Source organism: Syngnathus leptorhynchus, chromosome 17, assembly GCF_054491065.1.
Source record: "Syngnathus leptorhynchus isolate UIUO chromosome 17, UIUO_Slep, whole genome shotgun sequence".
Taxonomy (NCBI): Eukaryota; Metazoa; Chordata; class Actinopteri; order Syngnathiformes; family Syngnathidae; genus Syngnathus; species Syngnathus leptorhynchus.
Genome location: NC_141211.1, coordinates 7,765,061 through 7,785,704, shown reverse-complemented (window position 1 = coordinate 7,785,704; position 20,644 = coordinate 7,765,061). Strand labels below are relative to the sequence as shown.

The 20,644-nt window shown below is 42.7% G+C and overlaps 1 protein-coding gene, 1 long non-coding RNA gene and 1 pseudogene across 3 annotated transcripts; 1 reads left to right on the top strand and 2 right to left on the bottom strand.

The window, feature by feature from the left end:
• Window positions 1-332: 332 nt before the first annotated feature.
• Window positions 333-20,122, top strand: LOC147043575 (uncharacterized). The gene is made up of 4 exons (XR_015068730.1): window positions 333-510; window positions 1,171-1,288; window positions 3,136-3,199; window positions 20,018-20,122. It is a non-coding gene; the product is annotated as an uncharacterized LOC147043575 (long non-coding RNA).
• On the bottom strand, window positions 10,733-13,357 carry LOC147043577 (carotenoid-cleaving dioxygenase, mitochondrial-like; annotated as a pseudogene).
• LOC147043576 (carotenoid-cleaving dioxygenase, mitochondrial-like) lies at window positions 13,963-19,013 on the bottom strand. Of its 2 annotated transcripts, XM_085936225.1 has the most exons (12): window positions 18,930-19,013; window positions 17,714-17,906; window positions 17,437-17,648; window positions 16,376-16,491; window positions 16,165-16,267; window positions 15,965-16,093; window positions 15,736-15,896; window positions 15,497-15,664; window positions 15,160-15,297; window positions 14,755-14,937; window positions 14,563-14,673; window positions 13,963-14,374 (listed from the first exon to the last, which is right to left on the bottom strand). In XM_085936225.1, the coding sequence occupies exons 1-12, from the start codon at window positions 18,949-18,951 to the stop codon at window positions 14,258-14,260; spliced, it is 1,653 nt and encodes a 550-aa protein (XP_085792351.1). In that variant the 5' UTR covers window positions 18,952-19,013; the 3' UTR covers window positions 13,963-14,257. The 2 variants fall into 2 exon arrangements, with proteins under 2 accessions (XP_085792351.1, XP_085792350.1); XM_085936224.1 differs by having other exon boundaries at window positions 14,563-14,937.
• Window positions 20,123-20,644: the final 522 nt, after the last annotated feature.

Below are 20,644 nucleotides of genomic sequence, written 5' to 3'. Positions count from 1 at the left end.
CAGAGAGAGCGACAGACAGGAACAGAATACAAAACGGACTTGCCGACCCGGGAAGGATTCAGATTTCAGATGTTTTTTTTTTTTTAATTTGATATGACAAGAGGAACGGGTTGTAAGACAAATATATCCTTTGCTGTTTTTCTTTTGTCTCCTGAGGTATTTCTAGATGTTCTGTCTTTCTCTTTGTCCCTCCCTCTTTATCGCTCCTTTGCTGCATTTATTAGACTCTTTGAGTCTTGAGTGATTTCAGCTGTGAGGAAATGAAAGGTTATTTATTTTTCTTCCCCTTCTCTCCTTTGGCTATATTGATGCTCCATGCAGCAGGAGGCATGGTGAGGCTCCCTAGTTTCTCGATCTCAGGGACTTGAGCTTGTAGTCTTTGAGGCTAGGGAACAAACTACGGAGGTGTGATATGGCAAGACGGAAGAGCCGGGCAACATCAGCAAGTGCTAGAGAAGAGCTGCCGTCGTACGGGAGAAGAGAGGAGAGGACCAACGGACAGCAACAGGCGTTAGTTTTCTCCCTTTTTTTATGCCAAGAAATTGGGTTTGTTTTCAAGGCAGATGTGCATCCACGTGTATTTGAATGGCTCGTTTGTACGAGGAAGCGCCTTTCTGCCTGCATTTGCTTCGGCTGTCAACTTAGTGGCATGCGTACAAAAGACTTGTATTTCTTGACTCCTCACTGCCTCATTTCTCCTGGCTCTTATTCATGAGTTGTCATGCATTTGCAATAGCTGCATGGGTTCATTGACGTAGTCTTTGTTCCCTTCTGCTTGCCTTTGCGAACCGCAAAGCGTCACATAGGAATTCTTTCGTTTGATAACAAGAGTGGATTTAGCTGTCTGTAGTCTCTCATAATTTGTACATTTACACAAGCAGTAATTCTACCCTGCTTCCTCAAAACGTACGCTTAACTTCATTTCTCGTTCACCTAATGTAACCTTTGTAATGGTTCTTTGCCTCTCTCTGTGTGGCTCTCGCTGTGGCTCTGTGGCTGGCCGCACATGGTACAGTCCTGCATGTCTGAGCAGCAGACGGCGAGACAGCAGCAATCTGCTAAAGCAGCTCCATGTGCTCCTCTCATCCATTTTCAACAACGCCCATGCAAGCGCTCCTAAAATGTTTTTTTCTCTCTCTCTCTCTCTCTTGCCATCCATTTCTCATATAGATTCCTTTGGTTCCATTTTGTTGGGCCACATGCTCTTCCTCTCTCTGCGAGGATTGAGCGATGGAGAGGCTCACAGAGCTAGATGACTGCGGCAGCCATCGAGACAGCAGTCAACCGGGTGAGTCGTCTCCTATCCTTCCTCGTACTGCCTGCTGTCTGAATGAGCTTCAGAAAGTGAGAGCACATGCAGGCTCTGTGGCCTAACAAGCTTTGCATTTCTGCAGATACTTTACGCAAAATGCAAGACCTGATAATGATGAGCCCACATTATTTTTTTGTATTTTTTTTGTCCTGGCAGATCATTTCTATCCGTGCTGCTCATGCCCTTGTCACCTGCGAGCGCACATTTACAAGCTTTATGCGTTTTCCCACCACGCTGTTCTTTGCTCGCTCTGAGCTTTTGCAGCCGCACAGGAGCTCGAATACGCAGAAGCGGAGCCGTTCTCATGAATGTCATGTGATAAGCGATGTCTGTCTGGGTGTGGATGGCAGACTTTGATTCAGCGGCGACTGCAGTCATTTGCTGTTGGTTTCAAAATCATCTTTTTGTTTGCTTGCGACTCACCGCCTCCATCGGTTTGGAGCTTCAGCATCAAATTGAATTGTCCACGTTGTTAATGAAGGCAAGCATATAATCTGGGTCTGAAACTTACTATGGGGCTCGAGTGGCAAAAGGTTGTGCGGCAGAGCACAAAGACAGAGAAGGGGAAGTGCCGTTGTCTGCTCCAGTCAAAGCCATCCAGCAGATGATCTTCCATAACCGGGGCCAGATAGGAGCAATCTGTACCTCTCTCATTCCCTGAGACCCTAACTTGTGACGTTTTGCTGTGATGTGCACGGGTTGGGTTCTTGGGAGCTGCGAGGGGCGCTCACACATCTTTTGATCATAATACAAACCCAAGGCAAAAAAAGATGGCGGAATGGCACAAAGCGCAACAAAGACGGTTGATTAAGCCAGGCGTGATGATGGCCGGGAACGGTCATTTGAGCCGGCCGCACAGTGAGAGCTCGAAGCGGGCCAAATGAAAGAACACCGTTTCATTTAGGTTACGGAACCAGAGGCAAGCACAGCGTGTGGGGTGCTGGCTGGAGGAGGGAGGGAGGGATGGGATGGATAGAGGAATGTGGCTATGAAGGACACGTGACTAAGATGGAGGGATCGTCCACGCGGGGTGCGGTGATATGGCAAATGCTGGCCACAAAAACATTTTTGTGAATTTGCCCAAACAGCTTTGCACATTGTAATGTGCAACAACAGCCCACCTAAAAGACCGTATAGACACAACCTGTGGAAACTGAAATCTAAAAGATATTGTCTAATGTAGCTTCATGACTCTTGAGTGGCCTCTATGTTTCATTTTGAGAGCAACACAAAGTACCTTTGAGAGCGTGACACTTAAAGCTCGGTACGCGTGTGTTTGACCTCATGACAATGACCATCTTTGAATGCAATCCACCTCCAACAATTTCCCATATGGCAACACAGAACAGGAAATGTTCCTGAATAGAACACGAGTGCATGTTTTCTGTGATTTGACAATGGGATTTCGCTCATTGGTCAAATTGTGTCGTAAGAATAAGCAGCACTTTTTTTTTTTTTTTTTCTTTTTTCAATGGAGCCAGCCACCATGGCACATTGAGAAATGTTGCCTCAGTGCTCAGTTCTCCCGAAACCATTGTTGTGTGTCGAAATGTGTCTGGAGGCAAATGTCTGTTTCTCTGATTGCTCTGTGATCTCACTGTCTTCATTTCCTGCTCTCCTATTAGCACCTTTCTCGGAATCGTTCTTTTGTTTCGGACGAATCTTGTCACAATCTTTTAGTGAACAGCAGTGCTGTGGGGATTATTTCATTTCTACTCCTATACTGTGGTGGTTGAAAAATGTGTGTGACACAATGATGGCTTTTATGTAACGCCATATTGTATCACACCACTTAACATGTTTATTGACTTTTAATTCTACAGCTTCTTTTAAATTCACTGTGAGGATGCGGCCACAAGAAACCTCGAAGCATGACAACCCCAGCAGGTAAGTGATTCTGTCTCAAGGCTGTCTGTGGTGGCTTCTGATGATGTCGTAAACACAATTAGGTAGCTCCGATTTCTGTTCAAAAGATGATTTGGTGTGGACAGTTATGTCAATGTTCTCATTTGCGTTTTCAGACTTTTCACATAAAATCTGATTTGCAAGCTCTCTTGTGTACACTATGCCAACAAATGATGATAAACAATCTGAAGAATGTCCTTAACGACAAAGTAAACATGTTAGAAATATATTTTTTTGACTGTTTAAGCAATGTCTTCCCATAAAAGGTGAGTTTTACACAAACCTAACCCTTGCCTGAGCCAGAAACCTTTTTTTTTTTCGTCACAAAACTATGACTGTAAAATTCCTATGGTAAAAATTAAAAAAAGCTTTCTCGACAAATGAGTATGAATCGCCATAATATGAGAATGACGCAAAAATAGCTTGATCACGTTTGTGCCCACTTCTACACTGAAGACTAATACCTTCAAATTAAAGATGGAAAAAAATCTCTCTTGCTCACGTTGTTGAAAACTGCAAACAGCTCAACAATCAGTAGTTACAGGGGAGGAACCATATTTGGGTGTGTTCAGGGACACAGCGGAGCATGCATTCCTTCCTATCAGGCAGTAGCCATTTCTCCAAGCCAACCTGCAGAGAAATAATCAAAAACATTTTGACGTTTTTATGATGGTGAGATGCTCAAATCGATTTCAGTGTTTTGCCCAACCCTAGTCACTACTGTTTTTCACAGTTTCACTCGGAGGGAACTTGTTCATATTTATGATAACATGAGTAAATACTATGTTCTATGAGGGTGCGACATACAAGCGAATGTTAGCATGCCCGCCGGCCATATCCTCTCTCGACCGGCATTGGCGTCCTGAGATGCCCTCAGATGGCTCAGTCCTTTCTTTTTGCATGTGTCGCCTGCTTTTGGCTGCTGCAGCAGAAGTAGAGGCAGGTGTTTCTACCTTATGTGCACACCCCCCCCCCCCCCTCCCTCCTCTCACTTTCCCTTTTTCCTGCTCCCTTATCACTGCAGTGGTGCAGCTCTGTCTGGGAGGCAGCGATTCTATTGTTTAGAGCAATGGAGTGTTCTAGTTGAAGGTGGTGGCCAGCGAGGGAGGGAGGGAGGGGAGGGCGCCATTGGGTCCACCCCGCCCTGTGGAATGGACATGCTTCAAATCACTGTGATACTTGGCATCTGGGTGCCATCAGCAGCTCCCCTGGACTGCCCTCGCTGGACAGAGCTCACTAGTCTTTCTGCTGCAGACCGCCGCCATCTTGTTAGCGCTCGCCTCTGCAGCGCTCAAACAAACCAACTCAAAATCAAATCCTGCCTTTAGCATAATCAACATTGGATCAATGTATCACCTTACATTAGATTTATACCATAGCCTTACCAGAACATAAATATTAGTCACTGCTCTCCTGATAAAACAACAATAGGCACCATAAATGTATGCTACAGAGAAAATTAAGCGTTGTTGTAAAACGGATCAAACAAGTTGTGAAACAATAGCGATCAGACCAATGCAACTGCCATATGTCAATTGAAAAAAAACATCCACCAGCCTATCAGCAAGCAGACTGATGCTGAAGTATGCATGTGAAATGAGATTCTTGATCCATGTACTGTTACAAAGATATTATTGTTATTATTATTATTATTATTATTATTAATACTATTATTGAAAAAGTGCTATAATTATGTAACACATTTATTTCTGTATTCCAACACGTTAGCTTCATCTTTGCCGTAACCAAGAATAAGTAAAGCGGAAAGATTGCATGACAAGGTGCAGTTTTCACATGAAATTTCAGCCTCTGAATAATGAAGACCAGATGTTGGAGTTATGCGTAGGAAGTCAATTGTCTACACTTGCTACCTAGCGCTTGTGACAGTGATGCACACAGCGATGCTAGTTACTGTATAATCACCAAGACCCTCTCTCATATTACTGCTTGTTTAAAAGCAGCACAGCACATTCATGAAAGTTCAAAGGCAAAAATAGAAAACGGTACATAAGTAAATGTGTAGACAAGCTGTTGGGTAATTCTTAATAACACTTTTTAACCTAAAGCAGTGGTTATGTTTTTATGGATAGTGGAATAATCTATTGACTTAAATACACATGAGCCAAGTCAGAAACATAAATAACATAAATAGCTGTTTTTATTATAGACATGTTGTGATGGATAGTAATGGGCACATATAATACTGCACATATACGATACAATGAGCTCCTCCTACTCTTGCCCCTTTCCCTCGTTTTACTCTTGCAGTTTGTTCCTCCTCATCTTACATACACTTGCATACACCGCCAGACTGTCTCTCTGTCACGCATACACACACACACACACACACACACACACACACACACACACACACACACACACACACACACACACACACACACACACACACACACACACACACACACACACACACACACAACTTTTGTTTGGAGTCAGACAGCATTGAGAGGAGATCCTGTGGCCTTTCTGAGAAGAATGTTAATATGGCCGTGCTGGTCTCTCTGGGGACGGAGCGAATGGACTTTGGCTTGCTAATGTACTGTCACACTAACCCAGCATGCACGCGCACACATACACGCACACACACGTACACACAATTTAGCTGTAGCAGCGGCAAGCAGACAGTGCCAGCTAACTATCTGCATACTAAACTGAAAGCCCCCCCCCCCCCCCAAGAAAACTTAATGAGGGCCTGTGTGCGTGTGTGCGTGTGTGTTGCTATAACTGACAAATGTGGAAACAGTCAGGTAAATGTGTTGCCTAGCATCAGTTCTACATGGTATTACTGTAAAGTGCAAATGTTAGAGAAGCAAAGAAAAAATGAAGTCATCCATGATTTTCTTCAATTCTTTGTTCATTCTAATGTCTGGTGCCACTAAAAGTGTGTCAAGCACAGAACTGACAGAAAGAAAAAACATGGAATACCTAAAAGCAGCGTTTTATAAGGCCTTAGCTATTTATGTAAGAACTGTTGAATGATTGATTTGGGGTATTATTTAGAAGACCTTTTAAAAAATCTCAATCAGCTATTGAATTGAATTCTAGCGAGCTGGTTTTGTTATCATCAATATACCGGTCCAAACAAATGCATCTTAAGATGAACAGGGAACTGAAGAAACAAGAAGGGTGCTCTCTTATTCTTTTCCATGGCTGTATATTAGAACAGGAAATACATTTCTAAGCTCTACAGTAAGTGTCTTTCACCATTGCAAAGTCCCTTTTATACTCATTCACGCTCTCATTCCGTATTCCTGCTGTAAAGAGAGAAAATCCACCACAATGACCGCCCTACTTAGACCCCCCCCCCCCGCCAACCTTAGTCCTTTCTTAATAAAGGTAAAGTATGATAATAGCCTCCAGGTTGCTATAGAAATGAAACGGGGCCCCTGTTTTACCCCCTCAGCCATTTACGGCCCTTTGCCTGCATCTTTTCACCCATTTCTCCTTACGAAGCAGTTCTGCATTCGTCAGGGCTTGCGTCCACAATCTCCTGTTTGATGAGGGAAGAAATTGTAAAAGACTCCGGTAGAATTTCAATCCTCGGTGTTTATTTGCACTGCTCATGGCAGAAACACTGAGAGTGCGGTCAGTAGCTGAATCCTCAGAGACGCTCCGCGGCTGATCTGCTTTGAATGCCGACACATTGCTGATGAGGATGAGGAGGGATTCAACTCTTAGTGGGCGACTATGCCTTGTTTTCAATTCAAATCCTCTCAACTTGATGTCATATGGCAACTCAAGATTTTTGGAGTGCGTCTGCCGAAACAATCTTCTTTGTAGAGCTTTCCAGAAACAGAAAAACACCCTTATCCAAATTGTTGTAAGAACAGAATTTAGTGTCCATTTTTCTATTGTGGCCTTTGCAACCAACGTCTCTTTTGGCCAGAGTCCACGTGGCACCAAAAGGCCTTAGCATTCCTGATGTCTTTGGCTAATCTGTGGTGTCAGCTTGTGTTAACGCCGCACTGCCAAATTTGAGTGCTCACAGCGCGGGCGAATATTAAAAAAAGTCACATTCCGGGAGGGCGGGTGTGCGAAACAAGGGTCGCGTAAGGTTGAACGGTGCTTGCGCGCTGAGCAGCTAGTACAGTAACGGTCCAATGGTCCGGACTGGAGGCGGGGCCCGAGCGCACGGCACTCTTGAACGGACTTCAAAGCGAGAGGGAGCATTTTTTCCTCATCCTCATTGAAAGCAGCTAAATGAGCTTTGTGGGGGGGGTGGTCCGCTCCTGCTGCGAGACAATTGAGAAGCACGATGAGGGATGCCGAAAAAGGCCGGCAGGTCATATGCGTAGGTAATTATCTGTTCCTCAGCCTGCCGTAGTTTCTGCATACCACCCTCGTTGACCTTGAACCAGTGGGAGCTAACGCTTCATTTGCATGGTTTTGCAAGTACAAGGTCAAAGAGCCCAACATTTAATATATTGCATGGTGCACAATATAATATATAAAAACGTTTGATATTTGATGATTGGTATATTACTGTAGTTGGGACTCACACAGAGTAAAAAGTACAGCAATTTATGAACTCCTTGTGAGGCCATTTTGGGGACTGTGTAATATGTGCGCTGATCCCCTGCGAGTCCCGGTGGGGCGACGGTAGGAATGTGATGGGGGTCAAGGGTCAGACAGTCACTTGAAGTACACTTCTGTAGCGTGGCAATAGGTGCAAAAAAAAGCCCCGCTGTAATCAAACCCAAAATGTTTTTGCTGCCTTACAGTATCTCAAAATCTGCTGGATTTTCTTTCCTTTTACATCTCAGCAAACGAGTACAAATAAAACCTGTTGACATTAATACGCTAAGTAAACACGCCCAGATTATACACAGTACATTTGTGCGTAAATTAAGATGAGATCATTCTTATTTTGGTGATGTATTTATTTGGTGGTGTGCAGCAAGATTTGTCTCACAAACTATGTGTCTTGGCTCAATAAAACAGGCTTAAAGGCCAGCACAGCGTTCGTGCCAAGGTACTCCTTTTCCCTCCTGAGAGAGGCCCCACCATTCAAGCACTGTGAGGTCAACAAGTACAGATGATCACCCACAATGCCTCTGGACAAGGGAGGGAGCGGGGGGGTGTAGTACCTTAAATATGCGGCTCTGTTCCTTTAAGATGTATTAGGAGCTGCCTGGAAGCAGAAGGAGGAGGCTGAGGAAGGAGCGGGCGACAGAAATTGTATCATCTCGCCACGCTAAAACGTTGAAACTGCCCCTTCCCACCTTCTGCTGCAAACCTATTAAGTTGCAATTATTCATCATGTCAAATTAGGGGTGTCACTTTGTCCACCGCTTTGCTGTGGAGAAAAGGAGCGTTGTTGCTAGGAGAAGGAGAGAACCCGATCTTCTCTTATTGGCCGTCGGGCAGCGTAACACAGCCCAATGAGAGCAGTAGTCGTGCCCCCCCCCACAGACCTGATTAATATGTCAGACATGTTTTGTGGGTTAACGGGAATCCGACTGGGTTACTGGTGGCGTGGTGCTACATTTGGCTGACTACACTGATTGGTTATGGCTAACTGGTGACCAGTCCGGGATGCAGTCGGCCTTCCGAACAGCTGGGACAGGCTCCCGCTCCCCTGATTGAGCAATATAGAAAATGGATGAATGATGGGAATTTGGCGAGGTACATGCTGAGGGTAGTGAGCATCACGCACAGTGCACATTACTTGGAGGTCAGAGGGGCGCACGTTCACACACATGCACTGTAGTCAGTCTGGAGTAAGTGAAAACAGACCGAGCGCAAATAGGAAATGAGATTGGTCACATGTGCATCATTATCGGAAGAGAATGTGGAGCGCGGTGAAAAGCGGGTGTTTTCCTCATCGGCTGAATTCATTTTAAGAGCAGTATCATTGAAACACAGTGTGTATGCTCGATGTGAAGCAGATTCAGTTATTCCTTTTTTAATATTGAGATCTTGACTTTTCATGTCAACAGGGCAATTGCAATTTGTCAGAAGATGTAAAAACAATAAATTAATGTAAGAGTTCTGTGTGGGTTTTTATTCGTCAAAAGAAAAATCTTTTCGTTTGTCTCTGTAACAAAATCTGTGTTAAATGTTAACTGTAATTTTGTTTGCTTTGAAACAATTGTTTCATGCTTCTATTTGTACTTTTGCAGAAGTGGTGTAATGAAAATTGCAGAAGTGGTAAAATGAAAATTAACCTCTATTTAAACCAGTTCATGATGCTAAAGCTTTGTGGTATTTAAAAAAAAAAAATGCAGAAAATAATCAAATGCACAATCCACTGCATCTTTTAAATGATTTAAATGAGTAGTCTGTAAAACATTCTCTGTTCACAACTACAAATCGCAAAGTTCAATCCAGGATGAAAATCTTATCCTGTAGCTGAGAGGATCTCTCACACCAGAACATGATAATAATTGTTTAATGGAGCGTGATGTATTATGTTTTCAGGGGGCCCAAAAAGTCTCATTGCACCCCTGCTGGGATTTTGCTTGAAATTAATTCAATGTGACACCGCTTTCACTAAAGCATTCCACCAGCAGTTTTCAGTTGTTAAGAAGCAATTAACCAGTTCCATTCTTCTCTGATGTTTTTTTCAAGTGAGTGGGCGACAGATTGTCATGTTATTAAAGAGTCACAGGTCTGAATGATCCCCCTTGCAACTGCTTCCTTTTTGTCTCAGATGCAAGACGATCCACAAAGAACCACTCCCTATTTGCATGTTGACTATATGTAGTCCCACTGACTAAATTACAATCCACTCAATATGTGCCAAATTTGTCTTATTCCCACTTGGATTTGAATTTTTCTCCCACTATTTTCTCACAGCCTGGAAAGATGAGTGTGGCTTCACATGCTGCCCTCTAACGGTCGTGTGCGGACTTGCCTCTTTAGTACACTGTAGGCTAGGCTAGGGTAGTTAGTATATTATTGTGGTCTTTTGCTGAGCTGAATATCATCAATGAAATAATTGCATTGCGTTTTTTTCAGACAACATAACAAATTCAACACACAAGAAGAGTGCAGTTTTTTTTTTTTTTATTCAACCTCGATTAACATGACTAAGAATCTACACAGACGAAGAAAAAAACGAGTTTTAGCAAGCACATCTTTTAAATTCATTTCTTTTATTTCGTTTTCCCCATTTGTACGTGTGTCTGGCTTTTAGGAAAAACAGCAATTAAGTTGATGAATTTTACATGTTTGATGTAAAATGAAAATATCAACTTTGCATATGAGGAAAGGCTTTGTGGCCTGCTTTTGGAACCATTTCAGCTGTTTGGTCAAGCAAAGGACTGTTTTTCTTGGATTCATCTCATTTGCTTGCGCAAGATTGAGCATAACTGAGCTTTAAATAAAACGGAATTGAAGAGTCGGCTATCCAACAACATTCCTCTCGTCTCCTTAAACTAATTCAAGCAAAGGTTGCCTGAGGTTAAGGAAAACATTTTAAAGGGAGATGAAGTTGATGCCTGATTTGATTTAAAAGTCATAACGTCTAATCAGTTGTTGTGCATTTTATCTTCAAGATGCAGATGCTTTAAAGAGCCCATGTAGGCTATAGGCCATGTTGACAGGCACATTGGCTCTTCCCAACTCTTCTAACGTCATGGCATTCAAAATCAGGAGGAATGTGCCTTTATCCTAAAGTTGGACAAGCAAACACAACCCAAAATTTTATTTGTTTAACTCTAATTTCTGTGTCTCGAAAGCGCAGCATAGAGTCTCAGTCTCCGAAATACACAGGTGTAGTCAGTGAATTTTTTGGGTGGTGACCTTGACCATCATGCCTTATTTTGTCAATAAGTAGGGGCTCTGTGGACTCTCATATTTACGTTTCTACCTTATATTACACCACCTGCACGCTGAAAAGATATTCGTCCTTCTTAAAACATCTTACCTGTGAAGGTGAGAGAACCGCGGAGAGGATGACGCCGTCGTCCTCGTCTCGGGCGTCTGGTGAGGGCACAAACGCCGGCTCAGATGGGAAGCAGCCCTTCTGGTGCCACACCTGAGCTCACATGAACATGAATATGATTGCAGAAAGGGATGTTCAGATAGGCAAAGAGACAATATTTCAAAAGCATTTGAAAAAAATGCATCATCTCAGCTCTGTTGTTGCATTGCATCATGGCAAACACCTTAAGCGTCTTGTGGTTGAGGTCCATCTTGAGAAGCGAGTCCCCCAAAATGTTTCTGGAGCCGCAACCGTAGAAATAGCGATAAGGCTTGGTGTTGTAGAGTTCATAGTTGATGTTGGGGAAGTCCAGGCCGCCGTACCGGTAGAGGTCATCGCCATGGAGATCCTCGTGTTGGCAGAATATCTGGTGCGTGAATTTTAGCCTTTGGTAAACTAAGTCTGTTCCATTTTTGTTTGGATTAGATTGCGATTAAAAGTTGCTCAGCTGACTCTTGCATCGGATTTAAGTGAAATTCCTTGCTTACTCTCGTGTTGCTCTTTTTGACCGATGTTGCTGAACTGGAAGGACGAGTGTTCAGGTTTTGGTCAATCGGCGTGTCATCGGTCACATGTAGGGGTAAAACAAAGCGGCGAGGAAAAGCTCTGCTTGAGCTTTTGTATGGCTGAATGGAAGAAAGGTTCTTCAATATTTCCTGTATAGATTGCAGGTTGACAAAAGAACGGATGATGACATCATAATAATCGGCAAAGTCGACCTCATCTAGCGCCTCTCCCGACTTTTGAAGGGAGTAGATGTCGATGGCTTGGCCGTCATCGTAGCAACACAGGTCAATCATCAAAAGCCCGTCCTCTTCATAGGCGTTGATCTGATGGAAATTGAAGAAAGCTTTGGTGTAGTACTTCACTGGGCTGGCCTTGGAAGACAAATCCACATGATTAGATCTAAACCTCATTGAGTGAGTTCTCCTTCCTGATGGCCACCTCTCACCTCGCCCGTACTCTTGTTGATGACGTGCATGATGGTTTCCAGCTTGGGGTCCCAGTGAATGGCCTGGCAGAACGCCTTGCCCCCTCATCTTACTTGTGACTATCTTCCTCATGTCAACTTTACTTGGTTGCTCAACGAACACCACGTAGTTCTTGGACATGGCTGAGGTGGAGAGAGCTGCTCAGATTAAAGCACCAGCGGTACTGGCCGCCATCTGCTGATTTACCAAAGCTGTGGTAGTAGGAGGGTTGGAGCCTATTAGTGGAGGGGATGGAACACAGGATTTGGGCACCTTGCAAGGTATCTTCAGCATTGATCTTCTCAGGAGGTACACGTATGATGTTGTACATGCTTCCTGAAAAAAGTACATTTGTGACTTGTACCGACACTTTGCTGAGGCCTTACCTTTGCCTCCATAAGAATTGCCCATATTGAAGCAGGTGCCGTCAGGGTCGGAGTGAGGGTGGGCGGCGGTTCCATTCACGGCAACAAACGTGCTCTAGTCAACCTACAAAGCAGAGCAGAGAAATGCATTTTCTCAGTGGCCGGAACTTTGGGACACATGAGATGACATAGCGAATGTCAGTCAACAGGATGCTACGTCAGCATTTTCGGTGTACATTTTCTTATTTGTTAAGCAGTGTACCCGTTGGAGTGTTTCTAAGCTCTCTGGGTCCACTCTGTGCATGTAGTTGCTCTCTGTGCAGACGTAATAGTCTCCTTTGTATTTTGAAAAGTTGACATTGTCATTGTCTGTGGGCTCTGCAACAGACAAATACTCAGCGTATGAGTGTATTTCTATTACTGATGGAAATATTTACATATCGGATGGGTCTCAAAACGAGAGAAGAATCGCCGGAAGATGTTTTTGCAAGGGTCGGGCATTGAGGCGGTACCAAATTCAGACACCATGATTCGATCCCGCTCGCTATTCTTCTTGTAGGCGTCGCTGCGCAGGAACCGACTCGTGTACGTCACTTGGCCTTTCTCCATTTTGAACTTGTGCATCATGGCCATCCCGTCAAACCAGTGGTTGTAGCTGTCGGGGAGAAAATGCTTATGGTGCGGGCCCTTGAATAAAAAAAAACACTCTGGTTTTAACTCACTGAGTGTCTCCAAATTCAAATTTGCCCGGGCCGTTTCGGAGCAGGCTGCCGTTGATCCAGTGGGGAATGATCCCTTGTACCTCAGCAGGGATTGGATCAGGGCTCTCCTCGGCAGAGCAAACCAGAGGAGCCATGCTCTCCAAACCCCTTTGGTCGTATAGCCGAACCTTTCTTCACTCCCTTGTTGGATTCTTCTGCACACGCAAATGGCTCGCTAATAATATTACGAAGGATGAAATACTGTCAAATCTATTCTCTCCACAAACATTGTATACATTTATAACCATCAAACTAACCGGACGTTTTTCTCTACCATTGCTATTGTGCAGTCAATGATTCTCCGTGTGAATGTCGGCTAGCGCAAAACCAGTTTTGTTCCCTTCATTTATGACTACATGAGCAAAAGAGAAGAGTTCTTCCATGTTATATTAGTTAAAATGACAATATTTTTAGAATGGAATTGGCTTACCTGCATTATTCATTGTGGACATGTTTGCAGTGTGCTCTCACCTGAAGTGATGAATACTGCTGAGCACACATTGGCGTTTTTGAATAACATCTCCATTACGTAATCCATTCCATTTTAGTAACAGAGTGTGGAAATGAGGTCACACAAAAACTAAATGATTGACACTCGTTCAGTCACATCACATACCATTCGGTTTTTCTTCTTCAAATGTAATTGAAATTCGAACAAGATGACTTTTAGTTTATTTTATTATCAGAATTGCATAGAAAAGATACACCAATTATATTGTTTGAAAGCACATTTGTAAAAGGAAGGCTGGTGGTGTATTTGAGCTGTAGTAGTTTTGCGCTTATACAAAAACTGTGTCACTAATAATCCTAAAAAAAAACTGGCACAATAAAAATGGTCTTCATTTGGTAACAGAGCAGTGTAGCGTTGTAAGGCATAAAGTGGCAAATCAGCCCACTACCCTCAATACAATACAAACAAATGAGTCATCGTACTTACTTAGCGTTTTTGGATTCATATTATTATTGATGTCATTTATGTACTGTCACGTATTCATTCAAACAGATGCGCTGAAGACACCGTGGAAGCCGTAGGGCATGTTGACTGCCACATTGGCTCTTCCCAACTCCTCAAAGGTCTTGGCATTCAAAACCAGAAGGAACGTGCCTTTATCCTAATGTTGCCCAGGAAAACAAAACAAAGCAAAACAAATATTGGTGAACTAGCAGAGACACATTGTGCAAAAGTTTTTGAACACTTTAATTGAACGCAGTCATTGAAATACTCATTGGAAGATTGACACCTGCAATTTCCTTGACACAATTAGCTAACAAATGGAAAAAATATTTCTCATTATGTTACCTGTGAGGGGGAGAGAACCACAGAGAGGATGACGCCGTCGTCCTCTTCCACGGCGTCTGGTGAGGGCACAAAAACCGGCTCTGATGGGAAGAGACCCTTCTGGTACCACACCTGAGAACGAATGAGCAAAATCGGAGCCATGTAAAAATGTTGCAACAACAACATTATGTTCCATTGCATCATGGCAAACACCTTAAGCGTCTTGTGGTTGAGGTCCATCTTAAGAAGCGAGTCTCCAAACATGTGTCTGAAGCCGCATCCGTAGAAATAGCGATAAGGCTTGGTGTTGTAGAGCTCGTAGTTGATGTGGGGGAACTCCAGGCCGCCGTACTGCGAGAGGTCATCACCATGGAGATCCTCGGGTTGGCAAAATACCTGATGACAAAGAGATGGATCAGTGTGGCGTTGTCATGTGTGGTCAAAAGATTCAGTGTGAGTTCAGGACTGCAAATTTTTGTTCTGGCTCAATTGAATTCTTTGAGTCGAGCTGCATTTCTAACTCTTAAAGCAGATTTATTGCAAAACCTTTCATACTGTAAATAGTTCAAATAAGTCGAAGGGGAACAGTTGAGTCGCTCGGAATGAAGCCACACTTACCCTCGTGTTGCTCTTTTTGACACATGTTGCCGTACTGGAAGGACGAGTGTTCAGGTTTTGATCGGTCGGCGTGTCATCCGTCACATGCATAGGTAAAACGAAGCGGCGAGGAAAAACTCTGCTCATCTTGTTGTACACCTGGATGAAAACAATCGGAGGTGTGCTCTTTTAAATCCAAATGACATCATTATCTTGTAGAGCAGTTAAGTTGTTTGTACACGTTTGTTTCATATAGACACAAATCAGATGTGGAATAGTGTCCCTAATGGGAAAACGAAATGTGTCAAGTATTAACACGAAGAACAACGAGCAAATGTTTCCGTAACAGCGAGCTGACCTCGTCTAGCGCCTCTCCCGACTTGCGTAAATTTTGAAGGCAGTAGATGTCGAGGGCTTGGCCGTCGTCTGAGCAACACAGGTCCAATATCAAGAAGCCGTCCTCTTCAAAGGCATTGATCTGATGGAAGTTGGAGAAAGCTTTGGCAAAGTACTTCACCGGGCTGGCCTGAGGAAACAAGAAGGCATTAGATTTGAATCCAGTTGTATGATCCTTCAAGCCTGACTGTGACCTCTGACCTCGCCCGTGTGTTTATTAATAAGATGCAGGACGGTTTCCAGCTTGGGGTCCCAGTAAACGGCATCGTTGAAGGCTCTGCCCCTCATCTTACATGTGACGATCTTCATCAGGTCAATTTTAATTGGCTGCTCAATGAACACCACGTAGTTCTTGGACATGGCTGGAGGGAAGAAGGATGGTCAGAAGAAAGCACCAGCGGTACTGGCCGCCCGCCATGTGCTGACTTACCAAAGCTGTGGTAGTATGACGGTTGGGACTTATTAGAAGGCGTGATGGAACAGAGAATTTTGGCGCCTTGCAGGGTGTCTTGGGCGTTTGACTTCTCAGGAGGTACACAAATTATGTTGTACGTAGTTCCTGAAAAATGTGCATTTTTCAGAGCATGGAGACACTTTTGATTTTTAAGGCAAGACAGAATGCAAAGTAACCTTTGCCTCCATAAGAATTGCCCATATTGAAGCAGGTGCCGTCAGGGTCGTAGTGAGGGTGGGCGGTGGCTCCATTCACGGCAACAAACTTGCTCCAGTCTACCTACAAAACAGAGCAGCTATTATGATCCACACTTCAGTTTTTTTTGGGGGGTCATTTATTTTGTTATGTAGAGGAAAGTTTTAAATAGATCGTGTTTTGCGTACGTACTTGTTGGAGTGTTTCGAGGCTCTCTGGGTTGACTTTGTGCATCAAGTTGGTCTCTGTGCTGACATAGTAGTCTCCTTTGTATTTTACGAAGTTGACATTTCCATTGTCTGTGGGCTCTGCAACAGGCAAATACTCAGCGTGAACGTGTGGGATGTATGTTCTGAAGGTCATGACTCCAAGAAGTCTGTCAACAAATGGCCGGGTTCCCGCACTGCACCTCATTCTGTTTCATAACACAGTGTACTGTACAGAATCAAACACAAAATGTTTTAGGATATTTCGCCACTGCATTATAACTTTTTTTTTTTTTTTTTTACATACCATCCTTGCATGTTTTGCAAATGATGGACAACCGTAGAGGATTACAACAATAATGGTACAAAACATGGATAAAAGTATTGGGACAGTTTGCCCTGAGCACATTTTGTTTTGCCCTAAAAAAGAAGTACCGTGTTGGCCCGAATATAAGACGACCCTGATTAGAAGACGACCCACTCTTTTTCAAGACTCAAGTTTGAAAAACGACTTTTTGAACACCAAATTAAATTTTTATACAGAAAATAATTACAGTACATCTGAAACAAATGATTGTAACAATATATTCGAGAGAAAAAGCATGTTATTTTGCCTCATTCAAATCATGCTATCGCATCTTAATATCTGAACATTTAAATATGTAAACTAAAGTGCAATCACATTTGTAAATGAATGGCTTCTGTTTTTCCATTTTCTTTTATCTCTTCTCTTATTTTCTTCTCTTTTCTTTCTTACTGCTATTTTTTTTTTTTTCATCTTCGTGCTACCGCTATTTTTATGTTTGTTCTTCGTGACAGGTGTTCGCTTTGGCCTGGGGAGTTAAGTTCAGCATTCACTTTCAAGATATCTGGCGCCATCTAGCGTTGTGAATGGGTATAATGTCTAGACCCCGAATGTAAGACAACCCCCCCCCCACACACACACACACACTTTTTCAGTCCTATTTCAATGCAAAAAAAACCACCGTCTTATATTCGGGCCAATACGGTATTATGGACTGACAATAATACACCAGACATACTCACTTATCATCTCAAAACGAGAGAAGAATCTCTGGAAGATGTTTTTACAAGGGTCAGGCATTGTGACGGTACCAAATTCAGACACCATGATTCGATTCCGCTCGCTATTCTTCTTGTAGGCGTCGCTGCGCAGGAACCGACTCGTGTACGTCACTTGGCCTTTCTCCATCTTGAACTTGTGCAACATGGCCATCCCGTCAAACCAGTGGTTGTAACTGTCGGGGAAGAAAAACTTTCAGGTGCGGGCCTTTGAACTGAAAAACACTCTGGTTGAACTCACTGAGTGTCTCCAAACTCAAATTTGCCCGGGCCGTTTCGGAGGAGGCTGCCGTTGATCCAGTGGGGAATGATCCCTTGTACCTCAGCAGGGATTGGATCAGGGCTCTCCTCGGCAGAGCAGACCAGAGGTGCGATGGTCTCCAAACCCTTCGGTCGTGCAGTTGTACATTCCTTCCCCTCCTTGTTGGTATCTTCTGCATACACAAATGGCAAATCACAATAACAAATGTTAAGCGAAATCCAGAAGTTATTAGTTCATTATTTTAGTATGGTTAAGTGAAAAAAAAAAATCAATGTAACTGTGGCAATACTTTCAATAATATTGTGGATGTATAAAGCATATATGATAGTGATCCAAGTCACACTTCCAAAAGCTCTTTTATTTATATGGTCATGCATACATTGGACAAATCTGATTTTTTCTGTGTCAGGAAATATTCATGCCTTGACTAGTCGGTTGCACGATAGCAACTGTAGAAAAGAAACCTGGATAGTTTGATGACAGTGATGTATTTAATATTTGGGGGGGGGGGGGGTGGAGTGCTTGACTCACATAGGGAAAACCCGCATGCTGCCTGCCTGGCTTTGCCGCATTAAGCCAACTCCCAAAGCAATTTTGTTAAAAGAGACATCTGATTTGAATTCAGCTTAAGACTCTTTGCTTGCAAGCGGTTGTTCATAAGGAACACTTGATCTATCTTGATAGGTAGATTCAACATTTAAAGGCAGCACACTTTGAAAACTTTTGCAATACGAGTTTTGGAGCAAACAATTTGCTAGTTTTGTTGTGCTCATATCCATTAATGTCAATAATTTATGTCCGAGTTGTTCCAGCCTAACTTAATAATAAGTATCGGCAATACAATTCACAGTGTACTCCGTACAAGGCCTGTTTACAATTTACTCCCAAAATACTTTTTGTAATGACACCATGCGCATGTTGACCCTGGGTCTAAATATGTACAGTAGAGTAGCGACAAGGATTAGAATCATGTTCTAAATGTACGTTCTTTGCATTCCTAATGTAGAGCAGTCTCGCAAGTAGAATACTTTAAAGCGCCTGAAACATGAGATGTTTTCTTCTATAGATGGTCAGTGATGGGAGGGGGGAAGCAAAGCGAGTCAGCTATCACAGTCATATTGTAGCTCAGAAATAAAATGAGCAGTGCGGTGTTATGATCGACATAAGACGAGCAAAAAGCATCTTAGCGTCTTACCTGAATGAATGACTGGGGCCATGTCCGTTGGCAAACAAAATCAAGTCCCTGAGGCAAAACAGCCAGACGCGAGTGCGGTGGTGCAGCAAGGGAACACGCTGCAGAGCGGTTACATAACATGATGATGCTTTTACGTAACCCAGTGAGGCACAATGGCATGGTAACCATGGTTACTAACCATAGCGTCTAAATGAGGGACCACGAGTAGATACTTACTCTTCGGCTGCTGTTGCATTGTTTAGTCACATGGTGTAGTCTTAATTCTTGGTTTGGGATGATTACTTGAAAATTGCATTCTCTGATAGTTATTTATTTTGTTTTTAAGCACCATATTATGAAACTAATGTAGCTGGAGTGCTTTCAATTTGCTTTTTATTTAGTATTCAACTCTGAACTCTGTAAAACAACTGAATATTTTAACAGGTGTTGATTTTTTTTTGTATCCCTTGTGTGATCAGGATACCACTTCTACTTTATCTTGGGAAATGGAAAAGAGGTAGCATTTAAATAAAATAATTAGATATTAATAATTCTTCCTATAGTTTTTGGACAGGCAGCAGGTGATTCAATGTGGAAAATTTAGTTTTGGAAATTGTTCAAGTCATTGTTTTTATGTGCTACGTGTTCACAATAGAAATGTATTCACTTAACAAATTAACTTGGAAAAAGATGCAAGAAATTTGGAGAAAGAAAGGCTTTTGCTTTCAATGTTTGGGCTGTTCAATAGTATAACTTGCTCTGCGCTCCGCATGTACCAACTTGTTCTTCTCGTGGATTGCAGTTTGAATTTTGTTCACTAGAGCGCACTGTTGACTTAAATGCCAAATAGAGGTCAACGGATAGGTTGCCAATCATCCTATTATGGAACTTCGGACTTCACGAGATAGGTCATATTTGTCAGTCCACAAAAAAAAAATAATAATCTGTATGGAAGCGAAGGTATTTTTAAAAAAATGAAGGGAAAACCTCAATTGAATTCAAATTCATACTGTAATCAAAAAAGGGAGGTGGGGTGAATAATATTTTATCTAGTTGTTTGTTTCACAGTCCTTAAAAGCATTCGTCACGCTGTTTTTGTTTCCTTTTAGAATGAATACGGCAAGAATTACACTCTGGCAGATAAAGTGGACACCTAAACCAAGTTGCATGCTGATCCTTCTAATCTTAGTTGGAGGATTAAAGCACAAGGAGGCTTGCCTGAGGTCCAGACATGAAGCTCTAACCATTCAGGTGACGTTTTATTTTGTTTTTTGGTCAAAAGGTTTCCCAGTCATATTAGATTCAAACCTGCTCACTGTCTTGTTAAAAGGAAACATATAGAGAGAAGACTGCAGTGCTTTTCTTGGCATTTGGATTTGTGGAGTGATTGTGTTTTTGCCGTTTATGATTTGTTAATGCTGTGATCAGATGAACTATTCATTTTTATAATTAATTCCTAGATTTGAAGTTGGCTTTGCAGATTACATTCCATTTAAAAACAAATCACCCTGGCAGTAAAATATTGGATGAACTTGCACAAGATGCTTCATGTTAAGACTTGGTGCATGACCCAAAGTTCCAACTTATTGAGTCAGCATTGTCTTTGTGCAATATCAAAACGTATTTGGTTGTCTGAAATATTTAAGGGTGATCAATATGCAAAGAAAAAAAAACAGAAATCACAAAAGGGGCAAACATATGGCACATACACTAAGGTAAACGTAATGTAATGTAAA